Source organism: Scyliorhinus torazame, chromosome 1 (genome assembly GCF_047496885.1).
Source record: "Scyliorhinus torazame isolate Kashiwa2021f chromosome 1, sScyTor2.1, whole genome shotgun sequence".
NCBI classification, from domain to species: domain Eukaryota; kingdom Metazoa; phylum Chordata; class Chondrichthyes; order Carcharhiniformes; family Scyliorhinidae; genus Scyliorhinus; species Scyliorhinus torazame.
The window spans coordinates 297,360,105-297,382,030 of NC_092707.1; the positions used below are offsets into that span (position 1 = coordinate 297,360,105).

The following is a 21,926-nucleotide window of genomic DNA, read 5'->3' on the forward strand; positions in this document are numbered from 1 at the left end:
CTCGGGTGACTGTCTGTGTGGAGTTTGTACTCTCTCCCAATGTCTGCGTGGGTTTCCTCCGGGTGCCCCGGTTTCCTTCCACAGTCCAAAGATGTACAGGTTAGGTGGATTGGCCATGCTAAATTGGCCTTTAGTGTCCAAAAGGTTAGGTAGGGTTACTGGGTTACAGGGATAGGGTAGAGGCATGGGCTTAAGTAGGGTGCTCTTTCCAAGGGACAGTGCAGACCCAATATGCAGAATGGCCTCCATCTGCGCTGTAAATTCTATGATTGGACCAAGGTTGTAATGAAATCTGGAGTCCAGTGACCTTGCTGGAACCCAAACGGAGCATCTGTAATTAAGTGCCACTTCGTGACATGGTTTTCTTCAAGCAGTTTGAACTACTAGGTTATTGGAGGAGGAGGCAATGTTATTAAGGTTTTTTTTTAAAAGGGTAAATCAAATAATAATTTCTTGTGCACCCATTTGTACAAGATTTTGGTTGGAGATCAAATTCAAAGCAGAAAGAGTTGTAACTACAAAGATTGAACTGATAATAGAAGTACAAATAAACAGATGGCAAAATAGAAATAAGGTGAACTGAATGTAAACCTACTCCAATAAAAACTCCATGGGTCGAATTTTATGCTGGGGCAGTTTGCCCACACACAGTGTAAAGTCAGGGATTAGTCCATCTGTGGTTAGCTACCGCACCGGATTTCAGTGGTAGAGCCTAAACTCTGCTATATCCAGGTTCTCATTAGGGCCAGGCTGGCAGACCGCCGTGAGGGGTTGGAAACCCCCATTCCCACCACACCAGACTGCCATCTAACCCTTAGAGAGCTATAAATGTCACAAGGAGTTAATTAATTTGAAATTCAGTGGCACTAAGATGAAGATTTTTGAGAACAGAATAGCACCAAATGCAGAAATATTTAAAAGTTTTCAAGTGTCAAAACCTCCACAGGGAAACAAAATGACTTAACATCTATGATTTTAAGCATTGGGAATTATGAAGAATGTGCTCTTTTAAAGTGCTTAAGGCCAGCTTACCCTTTACTTTTATATGGAGCACAGTCTAATACTCATGCATCACTCTTTCAAATCATTTTTACTTACATTTTTACAACCATAATCATGGCAAGATTTATTGCAAACATATCCAGTCATCTATTTTACAGCTGTGGTAATCTGAAACTTAATATAAAAATATTCTGAAAACATATTACCAAAAGGTTTGGAAGGATCAAGGCAATATATTCAGACAGAGAAGAGCTTTCCATTTGACCTTCCTAGGTTTTGTTTGTAAGTATCCTAAATGAAGCTATTCATACTTATAAGTTGTGATCACCTGTAATTTTTCCCTAACTGATCCATTAAATCATCCATCCATTCCTTCCATAAAGAATGTAAAATGTATTTTACATTAAAGATGCCATGTAAATATAATTTGTCACTAATATATGCATTTTTATTTACTTTAATCTTTTTGTTTTGCATTCACCCTGTGAATGTTAGCAGTAGTTCTTCTCTTCCTTATAGGTACACCTGTTGTACTTTATATGAGCAACATGAAAAGGTAAATTGAGAAAAACCTGGAATAAGACAACATCCCCAAAGGCATTACTAAGACAGAACACGTTTTCTTTCTTTGGATGTTCCGGCACGGGTTGCACGATACTATCTTCAGCGAACAAGGCATATCTAGGAACACTGTTCTGCTCCATGAAGTTTTTCCCACAGGCCTCATAAAATAGCAGGGTGCAACCTTTAAAAAAAAGAAAAAAGTATTATGTGTTATCGGAAATTCAACTTGTACAAATATGCTGGACAAACCAACAGCAGAAAAGTGCATTGATGTAAATAACCCCCAATATACGTTGCTTGTCCTTGCTTAGATGCAAAAATGTAATATGTTAAAATGTTCCAGGTTCAATCAGTTTGGTTCAAACTCATTCTTGGAGACTTATTTCCAAAGCTCATTAATCGAATATTACATTTGAATGGCGATCGCGTTGGTGTCATCTTTGGTCGTTTTTTAAAACATTGACCAAAGTAGAAAATAAGCAATTTGGATCATAAGGCCGTGAAAAGTGCAATATGAAAACAAGTTCTTTCTTCCCTCAACTGGTGTAAGAGATCCTTTTTTCATCCAGATTTGTTTGTCAATGCAATTCTATCATTAGTTAGTAGTACCTTGACGTTAAGTTGATAGCATGTCAAATTTGTCAAGCTTGGATCCTTTCTAGATCATATAACTGCAATAAAACCCAGATGTACAATAAAATCTCATATGGACAAGTTTTTGGCCAGAAGGGCTGTTTCTACAAATAATCACATGGCAGGTTTACTAGCCTAGGTTGCTTTCAAGTGGAAATTCATATTGGTATAATTAATTGATAAATTTATCAGAGAGCCAAGTTGGTTTCTGCCTAACTTCATTGCAGTGTTAATGTAGCCTACAAGTGACACTAATAAAGATTATTAATTTTATTTATTAGGTCACAAACAGGGTAAATAAGACTGTGAATCTAGATATTATCCTATAGAACCTTCCAGAAGGCATTTAACAAGGTTCCACACAAGTGATTATCAGCAAACATCAGAGTGCACAGAATCAAAAACAGTCTTTTGATTTGGGTTGGAAATTTGTTGGCAGGTCGGAGAAACAGAGTGCGGTCAAGGGATAGGTTCAGATTGGAAAGAGATCTTGTGGTGCAGTGTGTAATGTTCCTGCCTCAGAGTCCCACTCCAGGATTTGATAACCACAGATGGTGCATTCATAATGTGATCAAACAGGTTGATAATTGGAAATGCAACTTGTACAAATATGCTGCAGAAACAACAGAAATGTATTGAAAAGTGCAACGAAAGAGAAAATGCTGAAAAATCTCAGCAAGTCTGGCAGCATCTGTAGGGAGAGAAAAGAGCTAACAAAGAACAACAAACAAAGCACAGGAACAGGCCCTTCGGCCCTCCAAGCCCGTGCCGACCATGCTGCCCGACTAAACTACAATCTTCTACACTTCCTGGGTCCGTATCCCTCTATTCCCATCCTATTCATGTATTTGTCAAGATGCCCCTTAAATGTCACTATTGTCCCTGCTTCCACCACCTCCTCCGGTAGCGAGTGCCAGGCACCCACTAACCTGTGTAAAAAACTTGCCTCGTACATCTACTCTAAACCTTGCCCCTCTCACCTTAAACCTATGCCCCCTAGTAATTGACCCCTCTACCCTGGGGAAAAGCCTCTGACTATCCACTCTGTCTATGCCCCTCATAATTTTGTAGACCTCTATCAGGTCGCCCCTCAACCTCCTTCGTTCCAGTGAGAACAAAGCGAGTTCATTCAACCGCTCCTCATAGCTAATGCCCTCCATACCAGGCAACATTCTGGTAAATCTCTTCTGCACCCTCTCTAAAGCCTCCACATCCTTCTGGTAGTGTGGCGACCAGAATTGAACATTATACTCCAAGCGTGGCCGAACTAAGGTTTCGAGTCCGATGACTCTTTGTCAAAGCTAACAGACAAAGTGGGAAATATTTATACTGCGGAGTGAGAATGAAAGATGAGTCATAGCCACAGAAACCCAGGGAAACCGGGTGCTAAAGCCACAGAAACCAAGGGGAAAGAGTGCTAATGGCAGTCCCCAGAGGACAAAAGTTGTAAAAGGTCAAACAGCAGGGAAACTTACATTAGAGGATGAACTGTAGGTGTGGGGGGAGGGGAAGGGGGAAAGCAAAGAGGACAAGGTAAAGGAAAGGTGGATAAGATTGAGGGGGGGAAATTAAATGTATATTAAGAAAGAAAGAAATGGTAATAGACAGTTAAAATGAAATAAAAACAAATGGGTCGAGGTGGGGTAGAGCTGATCATCTGAAGTTGTTAAATTCAATGTTGAGACCGGAAGGCTGTAGCGTGCCTACTCGGAAGATGAGAAGTTGTTCCTCCAGTTTGCGTTGAGCTGCACTGGAATATTGCAGCAGGCCAAGAACAGACATGTGGGCATGGGAGCAGGGTCTTGTGTTAAAATGGCAAGCAACAGGAAGGTCAGGGTCCTGAATGTGCACAGACCGAAGATGCTCAGCAAAGCTGCATTTGGTCTCTCCGATATAGAGGAGACCACATTGGGAGCAGCAAATGCAGTGGACCAAATTGGAAGAGGTGCAAGTGAAACGCTGCTTAACCTGGAATGCGTGTTTTGGGCCTGGGATGTTAAGCATGGAAGAGATATCCACTACAAGCCCAGTGACACCCACAGCTATCTGGACTACAGCTCTTCACACCCTACACCCTGTAAGGACTCCATCCCTTGCTCTCAACTCCTTCGCCTCCGTCGCATTTGTTCCGATGATGCCACTTTCCAAAATGGTTCTTCGAAAATGTCCCCTTCTTCCTCAACAGTGATTTCCCACCTAAAGTTGTGGACAGGGCCCTCAGCAGTGTGCGGTCCATCTCCCACGCCACTACCCTCGCCCCATCCACTCCCTCGCAGAACCAGGATAGAGTCCCCCTCGTTCTCACATTTCATCCCACCAACCTCCGCATGCAAAGCATAATCCTCCGCCATTTTCGCCAACTCCAGCGTGATGCCACCACCAAACACATCTTCCCTTCACTCCCTCTGTCAGCATTCCGCAGAGACCATTCCCTCCGAGACAATCTAGTCCACTCCTCAACCATACCCATCCCCTCTCCCATCACCCATGGCACCTTCCCATGCAATCGCAGGTGTAACACCTGCCCCTTTAACTCTTCCATGCTTAACATCCCAGGCACAAAACACTCATTCCAGGTTAAGCAGCGTTTCACTTGCACCTTTCAATTTGGTCTACTGCATTCACTGCTCCCAATGTGGTCTCCTCTATATCGGAGAGACCAAACACAGACTGGGTGGTCGCTTTGCTGAGCATCTTCGGTCTGTGCACATTCAGGACCCTGACCTTCCTGTTGCTTGCCATTTTAATACAGGACCCTGCTCCCATGCCCACATGTCTGTTCTTGGCCTGCTGCAATGTTCCAGTGAAGTTCAACGCAAACTGGAGGAACAACATCTCATCTTCCGGTTAGGCACGCTACAGCCTTCCGGTCTGAACATTGAATTCAACAACTTCAGATGACCACCTCTACCCCATCTCGACCCATTTGTTTTTATTTCATTTTAACTGTCTTTTACCATTTCTTTCTTTCTTAATATACTTTAATTTCCCCCCCAATCTTATCCACCTTTCCTTCACCTTGTCCTCTTTGCTTCCCCCTTCCCCTCCCCCCGCACCTACAGTTCATCCTCTGATGTTAGTTTCCCTGCTGTTTGACCTTTCACATCTTTTGTCCTCTCTGGGGACTGCCATTAGCACTCTTTCCCCTTGGTTTCTGTGGCCATTAGCACCCGGTCTCCCTGGGTTTCTGTGGCTATGATGCACGATCAATTGCACAAAGACTTGAGTTGGATACAACTGGGGCTTTATTGCTCTAAGATGTGTGGCCTCCCACAGCAGCTGGTGAAATGGCTGCAGCATGGAGGACACACACATTTATACTCCGCCTACTGGGCGGAGCCAGCAGGCAGGGACTACCGTCGTACCTATAGTACAGGTCCTATCATGCATCACCTAATAGAGGTGCAACAGTGGTTTACCACATTCACCCCCTGTTAAAATTGAGTCTGGAGGGGGTGGTGGAGAACTATATACAACAAATGGGTTTTACATTTACAATATTTGAGAGAACAAAAATGTCTTTTGAAGTCCAGTGGACCAGTTAGAGGTTTAGCCGGTCCGGGGCCTTGATGTGCTGCTGGGAGCGACGCAGTAGTGGCGGCGATGCCGGTCTGATGTTCGGTGACTCCGAGAGAGTGCTGAAATCCTCTTCATCCTCTGGCGTCGGCAGTGTGGGGGGGGGGGGGGGGGGGGGGGGGGGGGCTGGGGGCATTGCTGCTGGGAGTGCTGGGTGAGAGGAGGGTGGCGCCGGGCCGGAGGGTGAGTGTGTGTGGAACCTGCTGGTGCCAGGTCCCGGAGGGAGACCAGTATCCTGGCGGCCGCGGGGAATGCCACGTAGGCATACTGGGGGTTTGCATGGAGCATGTGCACCCTCTCCACCAACGGGTCCGCCTCGTGGGGTCAGACGTGCCTATGGAGCAGGACGGGTCCTGGAGCTGCGAGCCAAGTCGGGAGCGACACCCCGGATGTGGACCTCCTGGGGAAGGCAAAAAGACGTTCATGGGGTGTGTTGTTAGTGGCGGTGCACAGTAGTGACCGAATGGAGTGTAGTGCATCAGGGAGGACCTCCTGCCAGCGGGAGGCTGGGAGGTTCCTGGACCGTAGGGCCAGTTGGACGGCCCTCCATACCGTCCCATTCTCCCTCTCTACATGTCCGTTTCCCCGGGGGTTATAGCTTGTCGTCCTGCTGGAAGCGATACCCCTGCTGAGGAGGAACTGACTTAGCTCATCACTCATTAATGAGGATCCCCTGTCACTGTGGGTGTAGGGTGGGGAAGCTGAACAGAACGAAAATTGTGTTGAGGGCTTTGATGACAGTGGCAGACGTCATGTCGGGGCATGGGATGGCGAAGGGGAATCTGGAGTACTCATTGACCACACTGAGAAAATACGTGTTAGGGTCGGTGGAGGGGAGGGGCCTTTTGAAATCCACGCTGAGGCACTCAAAAGGGCGGGAGGCCTTCACCAGGCACGCACGGTCCGGCCGGTAGAAGTGCGGCTTGCACTCCGCGCAGACCTGGCAGTCCCTGGTGATTGTCCGTACTTCCTCGACGGAGTAGGGCAGATTGCGGGCCTTTATAAAATGGTACAACAGTGTGACCCACGGGTAACAAAGGCTGCCGTGCAGGGCCCGGAGTCGGTCTACTTGTGCGCTGGCACATGTACCTCAGGATAGGGCATCTGGGAGCTCGTTGAGCTTGCTGGGGCGATACAAAATCTCGTAATTGTAGGTGGAGAGCTCGAACCTCCACCTCAAGATCTTATCATTCTTGATCTTGCCGCGCTGTGTTATTGAACATGAAGGCCACCGACCATTGGTCAGTGAGGAGAGTGAATCTCCTGCCGGCCAGGTAATGCCTCCAATGCCGCACAGCTTCAACGATAGCTTGGGCCTCTTCTTTGGCGCATGAGTGCCGAATTTCTGAGGCATGAAGGGTGTGGGAAAAGAATGCCACGGGTCTGCCTGCCTGATTGAGGGTGGCGGCTAGGGCGACGTCTGATGCGTCGCTCCCTACTTGAAAGGGCAGTGTCTCGTCTACTGCGGGCATCCCGGCCTTGGCGATATTGGCTCTGATACAGGCGAAGGCCTGTTGTGCCTCGGCCATCAGGGGAAAATGGATGGACTGTATGAATGGGTGGGCCTTGTCCGCATAGTTTGGGACCCATTGGGCGTAGTATGAAAAGAACCCCAGACAGCGTTTAAGGACCTTGGGGCAGTGGGGAAGGGGGAGCTCCATGAGGGGGCGCATGTGGTTGGGATCGGGCTCCAGAACTCCGTTCTGGACCACATAGCCGAGGATGGCTAAGCGGGTCGTGCTAAACACGCACTTCTCCTTGTTGTCGGTGAGGTTGAGGAGAGTGGCGGTATGGAGAACTTTGGCAAGGTTGGCACCGTGGTCCTGCTGATCATGGCCACAGATGGTGACGTTGTCTAGGTACGGGAAGGTGGCCCGCAAACCGTACCTGTCGACCATTCGGTCCATCTCCCATTGGAAGACTGAGACCCCTTTGGTGACGCCGAAAGAAACCCTGAGGAAGTGATAGAGGTGACCGTCTGCCTCGAAGGCAGTGTATGGACGGTCCAATTTACGAATGGGGAGCTGGTGGTAGGCGGATTTGAGGTCTACCGTTGAGAAGACCCGGTACTGTGCAATCTGATTGACCATATCAGATATGCGTGGGGGGGGGGTATGCGTCGAACTGCGTGTACCGATTGATGGTCTGGTTGTAGTCCACGACCATTCTGTTTCTCCCCAGTTTTAACTACTTCTACTTGGGCTCTTCATAGGCTGTTACTGGCCTCGATGATGCCTTCCCGAAGCAGCCGCTGGACCTCGGACCTGATGACCCTGTCCTGGGTGCTCCTGGTGGTGACGGGTTTGCAATCCGAGGTTAGACTTGCGAAGAGGGAAGGCGGAACTACCTTGACAGTCGCGAGGCCGCACACAGTAAGGGGTGGTAGGGGCCCGCCGAATTTCAGGGTTAGGCTCTGGAGGTTGCACTGGAAGTCCAGGCTGAGTAGTAGGGCAGCGCAGAGGTTAGGGAGGACATAGAGGCGGAAGCCGCTGAATTCTACGCCCTGGACCGTGAGTGTGACCGTACAGTACCCTCGGATCGCCACGGAATGGGATCCGGAGGCCAGGGAGATTCTTTGGTTGGTGGGGTGTACCATGAGGGAGCAGCGCCTTACCGCATCCGGGTGGATGAAGCTTTCGGTGCTCCCGGAGTCCAGCAGGCAAGAGGTCACGTGTCCGCTGCTGTCGGATGATGGGGAGCCCGGGGGGGGGGGGTTGAACAAGATGGCGGCGCACATGGGCCGCACGTGGTCCGGGGAGGTGAAGATGGCGGCACCCATTGTCCGTAAACGAGGGAGGTGGGGGCAATAGCGGCGACTGCACGGGCCTGGCACACCGCGGCCATACAAAGGGTAGCGCGGGCCGGGCAGCGTTGGCGGGGTGTTTCTGCTGGCCACAAAAGTAACATCAGGGACCCCCGGGGTTCGCTGGCTGGTGCGTGGCGTAGGCGTATTGGCTGGGTAAGGCCCCCACAGGAGCGGCCATCTGTGGGGTCCACGATGCATAGGAGGGGTGGGCCGCGCGGCTGGGGCATAGGCCTGAATGGTGCGCGAGGCGACCGTCATAGAGAGCGCTAGCTTCTTTGTCTCTGCTAGGTCGAGCGTGGCACCTTCTAACAGTCGCTGGCGTATGAGGTCCGACCCAATCCCCGTAACAAACGCCTTCCACATAAGGAGGTTTGAATGTTCCGTGGCTGTAACGGCCTGACAGTCACAGTCCCTATTGAGTGGGATTAGGGCCCGGCAGAAGTCTTCTATGGACTCACCAGGGAGTTGAGAGCGAGTGGCGAGTATGTGCCTGGCGAAGAGCGTGTTCGTCTTCTGAGCGTAATTTTCTTTGAGAAGTGTCATGGCTTCGGCGTAGCTTGGCGCATCCTGGATCAGCGGAAAGACGTTGGAGCTCAACCTTGAGTACAGGATCTGTATTTTCTAAGCCTTTGAGACAGGGCTGGGCGACGAGTTGATGTACGCCTCGAAACAAGCTAGCCAGTGATGAAAGTCCTTTTTGGCGTCGCTTAAATGCGGATCCAGCTGCAGGCGATCCGTTGATACGGAGGTCCATCTTTTGAAAATCTTAGAGCAATAAATTGATGCACGATCAATTGCACAAAGACTTGAGTTGGATACAACTGAGGCTTTATTGCTCTAAGATGTGTGGCCTCCCACACTGGTGAAATGGCTGCAGCATGGAGGACACACACATTTATACTCCGCCTACTCCCAGCAGGCAGGGTCTACCAATGTACCTGTAGTACAGGTCCTACCATACATCACCTAATAGAGGTGCAACAGTGGTTTACCACAGGTTATGACTCATCTTTCATTCTCATTCCACAGTATAAATATGTCCCGCTTTCTCTGTCTGTTAGCTTTGACAAAGAGTCATTGGAGTCGAAAAGTTTGCTTTTTTCTCTCCCTACAGATGCTGCCAGACTTGCTGAGATTTTCCAGCATTTTCCCTTTCGTTTCAGATTCCAGCATCCGCAGTAATTTGCTTTTATTGAAAAGTGCAACCTTCTAATATGCCTATGGCAGGCAGCAAGAGTGGAAGTGACATAGCGTGACACCCTTTGAGTTATAGCCTCTGGCAACAGGCCAGTGACCTGTGCCAGAAAAACTAGAAATGGAAACCAGCTTGGTCTGTCTCATGCATCTCTAGACTCAGGAAGATGATGGTTATTGGTGAGATACGACAAGTCGGGTTTCCCAGGGATCTGTTTCAGGGATTCATTGTTTGAGTATATGGACTTCAATAAGGGAATACGGAGTTGCATATACAACTTTGCAGATGGCATTACATTCCCGGGGGTGGGGGTGGGGGGGGGGGGGGGGGGGGGGGGGGAGAAGAGAGGGTAGGTAATGCAGATAGGAGTAGCAAGTTCCAAAGGAATAAAGACAAGAGCGGGCAAAGCTAACAGAGATCAACATGTGGAAAAGTGAGATAATCTATTTTGGACTGAAGAAGGATACATCAAAGTATTTTTGAAATAATGAGAAACCAGGAACTTTAGAAGGGCAACGATGGGGTTCTAGAATTCATTGCCTGAAAGGATGGCAGAGGTAGAAATCTTCTTGCATTTAAAACATAGTATATTACTTAACTTAAAGTTGCAGAGCAAGGACTAGAAAATGTTAGCTGATATTCTCAGATGCCGAAGGAATTAAGAGCTGATTTCTTCAAGGCATTCAACATGTTGCTGGAATTCGAAAGGATAGTTACAGAGAAACTACGTCCTCTCACAGGGCAAACAGGTTTAAAATTATACCTGTGGAATTCAGGAGTGAGATCGGAAAGCATTTTTAGCAGAAATATGGAACACACTTCTCCAAAAGGTATGGATGCTTGCACATTTGGAGCTTTCATTATGGAGATCAATAGATTTTTATTATATCTCAGGATGATCCAATTTAATGAGAGGCCGGGCTGAATGAAATAAATTGCCTACTCCTGTTCCTATTTAGCAATCCAAATCAGATACTGACTTCTTACCTTTCACCTTATGAACTAGCAAAACAAAATTCAGATTTGAAAGCCACAAAAGGCTCAAATAACTAACTTTGCCAATGGCAATACAGTTAACCAGACAACTGGGCAGTGTCTACAAAAATATGCTGTTGGGACAAAATTCTGGCAACAATCACAAAGCAGTATTCAGCTCATTAACCAGAAAATTAAAATTGACACGAAATGCAATGAGCATTTTACAAATTTAGTAATTGCCTTCAAATAGGGGGGAAAAATCATAAATCTGCTTTACATGCTTATTTGATGGAGATTACAGAATGCATTTGAATTACACTATCTTGAACATTTCATCTGTAGCGTTATTAAATAAGTATTTGAATATTTAAAGCATATTCTGCATTAAACATAGGCAGAGTGATTTTAATGAGGAATTTTAACTCTTATAGTATGGGATAGGCAGATGGGTAGAGTTTATAATTAAAGATCGGGTACTGAACACCTTAAAACCTTTCAACTCAGTAGAAGGAATCAGCGCAGATATATCAAAGGGTAGATCATGCCCCATGAATCGGATTACATTTCTGAAGAGCTAAGTAGTGGACCAAGGAATGTCTTCATATTATTTGCATGGGCCTGTAGAAAGCACTTGATGAAATTCCTCACATGAGACAGACAGCTAAAGCTTACGGAAGTGAAGAGAAAATATTGACCTGGGGTGGGATTCTCCGTTCCCCCAGCCGCGTGTTTCTCGGCAGCGTACCATTCGCTGGTGGAGTAATTCCCACTGAAGCCACCCTTCGCCACCACGAAACCCATGGGAAGAGGTATGCTACCAGCGGGAAAGGAGAATCCCGTCGCCAGTGGACGGCCGGGGAATTCCGGCCCTGGTAAATCTGTTGAGCAGCAGAAGAGAAGAGTCGGGATAATGGACAGGTGACCAGTGATGTCCCACAACGATCTGTGTGGCAACCTCAATGATTCAGTGTATTTATTAAACATTTCAATGAAGGGATAGATAGCTACATAACTATGTTTGCCAATGATGCAAATGATAGGCACTAGTAATAATAGAAGCATAAATCTATAAGGATATTAATCGATAAAGTGAATGAGCAAAACTGTGCCAAACGAATTTCAATTTGGCAAAATTAAGGTCATTAATTTTTCACCTAAAAAGATAGAACAGAGCATTTTCTAAACAGTAGAAATTTAGAGACAGTGGCTACGCAAAGAGATGTTTTGATGGGTGGTGTGAGGGAGTCCAGGTACACAGATCATTAAAATGTCCCGAGCAGGTGCAGAAAATAATTTAAAAGGCTAATAAAACGCTGGCCTTTTTATTGAGAGAGCTGATACACAAGGGGGTAGAGGTTTGCTACAGCTGTAGCCCTCATTCGACTTCATCTGGATGACTGAGAGTGGCTCTGAGTATCACATCTTATAAAGGAAGAATTAGCCTTGGAGGGAGGGCAGTCAACATATAGCACAGTGGCATCTGGATTCAAACTGCTCCAACTACCTGACCATTCTTTCAAGACCAATTATCAGATTTCTTCCAGAACTTTAGTCCAAGACAGTTCTGAGCACCATGGCCTGGATTTGTAGCCTCAATGGAATCGGGAGAATTCCCTGCTTTACCTCAGGAAAAAGTGGCTTCAGAGATTTGAACTTCATTGCTGGGGGTGAGTGAGGGATGTAGTCAGGCCAGCCAACCCAGGCAAGAGAGTTTGAAGACAGCCACAGGCTCTGCCGGGTGACGGGGTGAGCGACTTAAAAAAAGGGCCACCTTGGTTTTGTGGGGCTTGTCCCAGTTAAAACAAAAAAAACTACGGCTGAGAGCCCAGACATCAATTAGACTGTTGAAACAGCTGAACCCCAGGGGAAACAACGTCATCAATTGCACAATGTTTATTTACACAAGATTAAGAGGTTTGGAGTGCTTGCAGTTACTGCTATTGATACTTTAAATGGGTCTATATGATTGACACATTTGCTTGTAGTAAAAGGAGTTTTTTAAGAAAATAAAAAGTAATGAATGAATGACCGACTGGTTTTGTTTAAAACTTTATCAAACACATCCTGTCACTATAGGGTTAATTTGTTCCATAAAGTATGGTGAGTGAACGGGCATGGAAGTGTCATAGCCTAACAGGAGTGTATGAGGGATCTTGACTTGTTTGGAGGGCATAGCATGGGGGTTCATGAGAATGACCTTCTGAACTTACCTTTCAAAACGTTTCCTCATGCAGACTGTGGTCCATGGCTCCTGTGAGGTGCCCTGAATAATGACTCTTTGAAAAGCTGCCCCAACTCCATGACAATTGCGGAGGAATAGGTTATGCAGATCCCTACAATGGTGCCAGCAACCTCAGGAGAATAGGGTGTGGGTTCGTGATCCGAACCAGCCTAAACTCTTTAAAAAGCACTCCTGAAAATCGGAAATGGGGTCGTGAATCAAGGGACCAGGACACGCCTGCCATTATTTACGGACTCTCAAGTCATCCATACTGGAAAAAAAATCAAGGCCTACATAGCAATCTGGTTTTTAATAATTACCTTTCAGAGAAACCCAATATTGTTTCCACTTTCTGCGAGGTGCAAGTTCCAACTTCCTCTCTTTCTGATGTGCAACTAGTGGTTTAAAAGACAACCAGCCAGCCTTTCGTACAAACCCCTGTTCTTTTTCATACAATAAGTCCAGTTGTTCTAAAGAGCTGAAGGAATCACTGCTGGTTTCTTCACTTCCTGTAGACTGGTCTGCATTTTCCACAGATATATGACCCATTTCCAATTCTCGCATGAAGTTCTCATAAATACTCTGTCTCAAGACGTCATTGCCAACCGCATTGGTAGAGTTGCTTCTGGGTGGCAGTGTAAAGCTGGAGCCAGGTGACCATAATAAACTTGATACCTGGGAAGGAGAGCTGGTGTCTGCAGTCACACCATCAATTCCACTGTCACAATATTCATTTATATCCTTGGACCTAGAATCCTGCAAGATTGATTGGAGTTTTATGTGATTGCAGAAACACATTTTAAGAGGTTAAACAGAAAATTTGCAAATATACTTTTCATTCAAATGTGATATGATGTTCTATTACAGGCCCATCTTACCACACATAAATCATAACTAAACATTTGTTGAGTATTATCTTTACATTGAGAGTTACACAACGGCAATGCATAGACCCAATCTTCAGCTCCCTTATCTGGAGAAAGTGACGGAAAGCAGAACAGAAGCAACACAGTGCAAATGATGCCCAGGTTTTAAAAGCCAAAGCAAATACAAACATAAAGAATGTTGAGATATCTTTAACAATGTAAAGTTGTCATGACTTGACCAGGTCTATTATCCATTGCGAAGCAATATAATCTAAGCATCAGAGTACCAAAGGAGGACGTTCAGCTCATGATCCTTGGATGAGCTGTCCAATTAGTCCCACTCTGCTGGTGTCCCTCATAACCCAGAAAGAATATATCCAATCTATTTAAGTTGCTATTGAATCTGCTTCCACCACCCTATCAGGCATTGAACTTCAGGCTATAAATTTCCATGGAAAAAATATATTAATCTCCCTTTAGGTTCTTTTTATCAAATACCTTGAATGTTTCTAAGTTACCAACCTTTCAGCGGAAGGGGTTTCTTCTCATTAACTCTATAAAAATTCTGCCAAATTTTGAACAGTTCTGCTCAACCTTTACTGCTCCAAGGAGAATAATCCCAGCTTCGATAGCTTCTCCACATACTGAAGTGCACCATCCCAGTTATCACCCTAGTAAAAATGCTCTGTGCTCACTCCAAAGTTTTTGCATCTTTCCTCAAGTACACTATCTAGAATCGGAGAATATTCCAGCCGAGTCCTTAATTAGTGATTTCAAAATGTTTAGCATGCTTCATTGTTTTTGTACTCTATGGTCGGAATATTCCAGTCCCTCAAAGTGGTGGGATATTCCAGTCCCACTGATATGAATGGAGATTTTGATGGCTTGCTATGTATTTTTTTAAAAATCCCTATCTGCAACAACCTTAAACTTGTACACCCGTAGGTCTCTGTCTTCCTGCAGCCCGTTTAAACACGTACCCTGTGGACTTCCGGTGGTGGCCATGGAGTGAGTGGTGGCACATTTGGTGGTTTCTGCTCGAGGTGGAATTGTTTCACTCGATAAAGAGGGTGTTTGCTGGTGCAAAATGTATGAACAGTGAGAGATAGGAATTCTCCTCCGGTGGGGCCGGTTTATGGTTTATCGAACAAGGAGTGCCACGATCAAGGGACAGCAGTCTGATCGGGAGGATTTCCGAAGTGCGACAGAGGGAAGGTGGCGGAGGGCTCTGGGGCGTTAGTGACTGCCCAGTGGTTTACCGAACAATTGGTGGACTTTTTGAACACCAAATTCCAGCAGCAGGAGCAAGAGACCTCGGAGAACCTGGCTAAAGCGGCAGTTCCAATCAGATCAGGCCATTGAAAGAGTGGAGCAAAGACTGGAGGTGCAGAGTTCAGAGCTCCAGAAGGTGGAGGAGTCGGTGGTGGAGCATGAGGGTCGGCTGGCCTCATTAGAGGCAGAGATGGTGCAGAGGGCCAGAAGCGGCTGAGGGAGAAGGTGGAGAGACCTGGAGAATCGCTTCAGGAGGCAGAAATCGATGGATTGCGGGGCTGCCTGGCGGATTGAAGGAATGCAGGCCACAAAGTATATGGCAAGGATGTTTGAGAAGCTGGTGTGGGAGGGGATCTTTGACCATCCTCCCACGGTAGATCAAGCGCAAAGGCAATTGAGGAGGAGGCTAAAGGCAGAGGAGCAGCCGAGGGCGATGCTGGTGCGCTAGCATCATTTTCTGGATAAGGAGAAGATTCTGCAGTTTGCGAAGGAGACGACAGAGTATTCCTGGGAAGCAAACGTGGTGCATACCTACCAGGACTTGGGTGCAGAGTTGACCAAGCGGCGCTTTGGGTTCAACTGGGTCAAGGTGTCCCTCTACTAGAAAAGGATTAAGTTTGGCGTGCTGTATCCTGCTCGCCTTGTTAGTCGCGCATCAGAATCAGGAATTTTATTTCGATACCCCAGATGAAGCGAGTAATTTTATGAGAGACCATGGACTGGGAGGCTTGTGAAGACACTGAACTTTGGAGATGCCAGTATGGGGAATATGGGTGTGTAACATGCGGATTGGTATATTTACCATGTCAGGATCGGGTAAGTGTGTTCAATCGTTTTTGAGAAATTGCAGGTGAAGGGTGGTGGTGGGTGGGGGGGGGGGGGGGTAGACGGTTGCCTCGAGTGGGGACCATGCTGGCAGGTAGCCTAGTTAATGGGAGTGCAGTGGGGGGGGAACGATTCATTGAGGGTGTGGGGGAGGGGGTGTGGGGTGGGTTGGTATTTTGTTTTGTTGTTTATGGAGGGGGGGGGGAAAGGTGCTGACGTGGGTGGAGTTGGTGTGGTGCAGTTGGTTATGGGAGATGGCAGTGGTCATCTTGGGGAGGCCCAGAGGGTGAACGAGGCATGGACCTGGGGGAACTGGTTAAAGAGGGGCTATGGCTGAGTCCCCCTGACCCAGTTGATTACGTGGAATGTTCAGGGGTTGAATAGGCCAATTAAGAGGTCTCGCATTTTCGCTCTTTGATGTGTTTGAAGGTGGACGTGGTGCTTCTTCAGGAGCCACATCTGAAGGTGGGGGACCCGATGAGCATCAGGAAGGGCTGGGTGGGGCAGGTATTCCATTTGGGGTTGAATATGAAGACGAGGGAGTGGCAGTATTGATCAATAAGAGGGTGACTTTTGAGGTGGGGACTATAGCAAGGCGCTCCTGGCGGGGGGTTGGTTGGATCGGAGTATTGGCCGATTGTGGTGTCTGACCACGTGCTGCATTGGGGATTTGCGGGTGGCAAAGGGATGTCCCCAATAGTTGCATTGGAGATTGGACGTGAGGTTAATGGCAGATAAGAAGGCTTGCATGAAGATATAGGTGGGTATCCGGAATTCTGTGGAGCAGAATAAGACATGGAGGTTCTGCCTCAACATTGTGGGAGGTGCTGAAGTCGGTGGTAAGGGAGGGGGGAGTTTCTCTCGATCCGGGCGCACAAGGAGAGGGTGGAGCGGGTTGAGCGGTTGAGGTTGGTGTAGGCCATTATGAGGTTTGACCAGAGGTATTCGGTGGCGCCTGAGGAGACGTTGTTGAAGGAGAGACAGAAGCTCCAGATGTGGCCACAATTTTCCGGAAAAATTTCTAAGTGCGGTAGCGAGCGGGAAATGCAATTCAATGTTAATTGGTCCACTTAAATTAGGCCTCAAGGACTTCTCACCGCAAATGAAGGCTCGTCAGCTGATTCTCCGAGACCGCACTTGCCAGCCCCCCCCCGCTAATAATGTCGAGCAGCACTTAAGCTGCACTGGCTCAGCCAACCCCAGCCAGCTCGCAACAATGGCACCCAAGAGACCAGCCCCAAGGTTCAGAGATGCTGACCTGAGGAGTCTCCTCGATGCGGTGGAGGTCAGGAGGGATTGTCCTGTTCCCCTGAGGGTCTCGGAGGGTGAGCCACAAGGCAGCCAGTGCTGCTGGGGAAGAGGTGGCAGCAGCAGACAGCTCGGGGAGTGTGACCAGGAGGACTGGTCAGCAGTGCAGCAGGATGGTGAACGACCTACACCAGACGGCACGGGTGAGTAGACATCTATGCCCCTCCGCAAGTGAGCACCCACCCCCCAACTCCCCAGGCGACCACAGCCCTCCCTCCCTCAACCCCTCCTTCACACCCCCTTTCCCACCAGTCTGAACCACACGTGTGGCTAATGATGCCCTCTCTGTGTCTCCTCAAGAAAATCTCTCCCCATAATCGTCGGGAGAGGGCTCAGACTGGCAGTGCTGTGCCAGACATAATAATCGTCATCTCCTTCGAGGAGCGGGCCTTGGAGGTGACCGGTGTGGCCGAGGAAAGGTCGATCAGCCACGCAGAGGCTGGCAGACGCCTCAGAGGTGAGGAACCACCAGGCTCCACCTGGGGGACCTGTCAAACATGAGTTGTTATTGCCTTACTGACTGATCATCCCTCCCACTGACCGCATGTCCATTCTCCTGCATGTCCTCCAGCCAATGGAGCCAGCCCATCATGGGCGGTCCCCCTTCCTGACTCTGAGGGGAACTCCGCGGAGGAGAGTTCCGAGGATGCAACTGCGATTGCGGCTCAGCTGTCATCCCCACCCTCCACCAGCGCAGATACACATACCTCGGTGGGACATGTTAGTGGACAGACTTCAGGGGCACTATCTGGTGAGCATCACACCGCTGATGGTGCACAACAGGTGGAGGCAAGAACCCCCAGGCGAGACAACAGTCGTAGAGCTGCTGGATCCCAGGACCCAGCTGGGTCCCAACCTGATGCTGAGCTTGTGGAACAGAGTTACCCTGAGCTGATAGGGACCAACTTGGGTGTCCAGAGGGAGATGTTAGCATCACTCCAGCAGATCCATAGCCGATTGGAGGAGTCCCAGAGGCTAGGGGTGCAGAAGAAGGCACCGGCAATGAATGGCACCGAGGCCAACAATGTTAGGGTGGCGACCGCAGTAGAGATACTGGTGCACGACGTCCGCAGCATAAGTGAAGGTGTCCAAGGCGTTGCCCAGTCAGTGATGACCATGGCTGAGAGTCTCAGCAGGATGTCCAACTCGCTGAGGGATGTCACCCAGCACCAAGCTGACCTTGATGAGGTGCTACAGGATAATAATAATCTTTATCGTCACAAGTAGGCTTACATTAACACTGCAATGAAGTTACTGTGCAAAGTCCCTCGTCGCCACATTCCGGCGCCTGTTTGGGGACACAGAGAGAATTCAGAATGTTCAATTCACCTAACAGCACGTCTTTCAGGACTTGTGGGAGGAAACTCCCAGAGCACCCGGAGGAAACCCACGCAGACACGGTGGGAACGTGCAGACTCCGCACAGACAGTGACCCAGTGGGGAATCGAACCTGGGACCCTGGCGCTGTGAAGCAACAGTGCTAACCACTGTGCTACCGTCTCCCTGGAAGCAGATAAGGCGAGATTTATCGGCCTCATCATGTCCCGAGTCGGGTGTAACGATGCTGTTAGATTGTGTCCATCATTTCCCTTTTTGGTTATCCAATTCCCATTTGGACTGGGCTTCACAGGCAGCTAATGATGTCCCATTGTTTACTAATTTTGGGGGGGAGGGGGAGGTTATGTGATGAATATTGAGGGCGAGGTGTAGCAGGGCAACTTTAGGCCAGCGGTAACTTGGGAGTACTTCTGTGCAGCTCCTCCTGGCCCCATGAAAACATATACATATAAAAGAAATGACCATTTAGGCTATTGTACACCTGCCAGTTCAAGAAAGAAGCTCCCCACCACCTGATTACGGGCATTTTAGGGTGGGCAGTAAATGTTAGCCTAACCACCTCCCAGAAGCAAAGGAATAAAAAATAATTTTCCCACATGATGATAATTTTGAACAGGGTCCAAAAGCAGCATTAGGATCCCAATTTGCACAAGTTCCTAGCACTCACTCCAGGGAAGTGGCCGGAAACTTGCAAAGTCACCAGATTCCAATTGGCCAGCTGCCACTTTGGATGGAAATTGACACAAGACATAAGGACCCAAAATTTGTCCAGCCAAAAAAAATGCATGAGGATCACCAATTCCTCAAACAGCATAGCAAAAGAGTCAGAAAAAATATCAATCATCTTTGACGATACTCTTAGATGGGGAAGATCTATTTCTCACCCATTTATATAACTATAATACCACACTGTGGAACATTTATCCACCAGTACCCTATATTTGAGAAGTTTTTTATGTCAATATTTGGGCTGGAAGTTAAATCTGTTTTTACTGCTGCAGCTTGTTTAAAATTCAATATCATCATTGGGTAAAAAATCCCAAATATTTCAAGTCTAAAAATATAAGGAAAGCTTAAAAACACAACTGAGCCATCATTCTTCAGTTCTGACCATGAAATCAATAACCCGCTTTTTCAAAAATTACCACTCTGGGGCATGCTATTAAAATGAACACAATCACGAAATGCTGTCTGATTTCACTTAAAATATGTAGCATTTCATCATCATTACAAGTGAAGCGATTTGAATAATGCAGCACGAAAAAATGATTGGGAAACATGGCAAAGTCTGCACTTCCAGGTGTCTGCTGTTCTTTTCCTCAAATGTTGTTTTGTTTTCATTACTGAGCTCCTAACAAATATTCACATAATCTCAGGTTCCCCTGAATTCAGTATTGGATTATTAGCTTTAGACATGTCGGTAGGCGACTGCAGTAGTTGAACAATCAACAAAAGTTAGGTAATAGAGTTCATGCTTTGGGTGCTCAAAGAGTTCTACAAGTTACAGATAAGAGTCTAGTTTATTGTACAACAGTGATCCTTAGAACAGTGCACAGGTCCACCCAGAGATCTTAAACCACTTAAAAAAAAAATATATATAAATTTAGAGTACCCAATTCTTTTTTTTTTCCAATTAAAGGGCAGTTTAGCATGGCCAATCTACCTACCCTGCACATCTTTGGGTTGTGTGGATGAGGCCCATGCAGATATGGGGGAATGTGAAAAACTCCACACGAACAGTGACCCGGGCCGGAATCAAACCCAGGTATTGGCGCCGTGAGGCAGCAGTGCTAACCCCTGCTCCATCGTGCCGCCCCTTAAACCACTTTTAACATGTGAGAAAATTGAAATTCACCAAGATATTTTACCAACAGGTATGAGAACTGAGGGTACAACCTCTACACCAATGCAGCAGAGAACAAAGGATGAAGGAACATATATAGCTGGCCGGCATGCCAACGTAAACTTCTGCCTCTAGGTAAAATCCAAAACTGAAATCAACCAAATTTAGCTTTAAAAAAAGTACATCACAACTGGGAAATATTTTGAGTAGTGTGTAAATCATAAACATCTGGTATACTGGAATTTTGCATTTAGGTCCAGCACATGTTCACCTGTTTGAGTTGCAAGGCTGATAGACCATTCAGTTAAATGGAAATAGCTTGCTGGTCCTAGAACACAGAGCAGCGACGATTTTGAACTACACCCTCCTCACTAATATCAAAGATAAAACTTTCAAAACATACCAGAAATTCACTTTTCAAGAAATATTCAACGATCCAGACCATTGTGTTTACGAACCAACTGTCAGTTAACAAGATTTGTGAAGTTAAACCTGGTCATGAATGCAGAAATTTTTGTTTTGTTTTGAAATGTATCTTTATGCCAAAGTAAAACAGAGAATTCTGGATAAATGTCTCCACTCCCAAGACATGTTTGTGTGCTCGTCAAGGGAAAGAAACCCGAGCAGGAACCCATCTTACAGAAAAGGGACAGCTGCTATATGACACACAAAGACAGCGGAGTTAAGGCTGTGGAAAAGCATGGTGGAGGCCATGCAAGATGTGTTAGCGACCAAGCAAGACACTGGAGAGAGGTGAGTTTTTGTTCAAAAGACTTACTCTCAAAGAATTATGAAACAGGAAGTTGCAGCCCATCGTGCTTTCTGTTAGTTTCACAGCTGACCACTTCAAAGTCACACAACCCGAAGGGGGATGAGTGGAACAATGCTGACAGCTGGGTGTGCATGCAAGTTTTCAACCATAGCCTAGTAAAATCAGTGTCAAAGAGAAATGAATGAATGGCTGGCAGATCAAAAATCTGAGGGGGTTTAAACCCATCTGATTGGATTTGGCTTTCTAGGAATTGACAGGTGCTTCTTCCTGTGCCTGAACTAGCATCTGTATTGTCAAGGTGAGTGCTAAAGCAGTGACTATTTTTTTAACTGGCTCGGTCTATATTGCTCTTAGCTTCCAGACAGGGGTCCCTTTTTCTTGGGGGGGGGGTCTCTCTCTTTATTCGGGGAGGGGGTGTCTGGTAGGGTTTTCTTTAGTTAGGGTGACTCGGGGGGGGGCTAGTCTCCTTATTTTGGTGGTCTCTGCGGGATGGTCTCTTTATTTAGTCGGTCTCCGTGCAAGGTCTCTTTATTTTGAGGTTTCCGGAGAAGGGGGCTGTAGGATAGGCCTGGTTTGGGGGGGGAAGAGAGAGGAGGAGGACCTCCAATGGAATTTGGGGGCAACTTCTTTAAAAAGAGCTACCCCTTGGTCCATCGCAAGGTCCACCGGGTCAGGAGCACGGTTGTCAGGAGCAGCACCAATTCTCGCCCAAGTGATCCCAGCCCAG

General features: G+C 47.2%; 1 protein-coding gene across 4 annotated transcripts in view; it reads right to left on the minus strand.

The window, feature by feature from the left end:
• The window catches only part of LOC140422747 (rho guanine nucleotide exchange factor TIAM2-like), a 586,909-nt gene that overhangs the window by 318,354 nt on the left and 246,629 nt on the right, over positions 1 to 21,926 (minus strand). For all 4 annotated transcript variants that reach the window (XM_072507702.1, XM_072507695.1, XM_072507699.1 and 1 more), the window contains 2 exons: positions 13,296 to 13,731; positions 1,575 to 1,747 (listed from right to left, as the gene is read on the minus strand). In XM_072507702.1, coding sequence (XP_072363803.1) covers positions 1,575 to 1,747; positions 13,296 to 13,731 — 609 coding nt within the window. The remainder of the gene's footprint in view (positions 1 to 1,574; positions 1,748 to 13,295; positions 13,732 to 21,926) is intronic.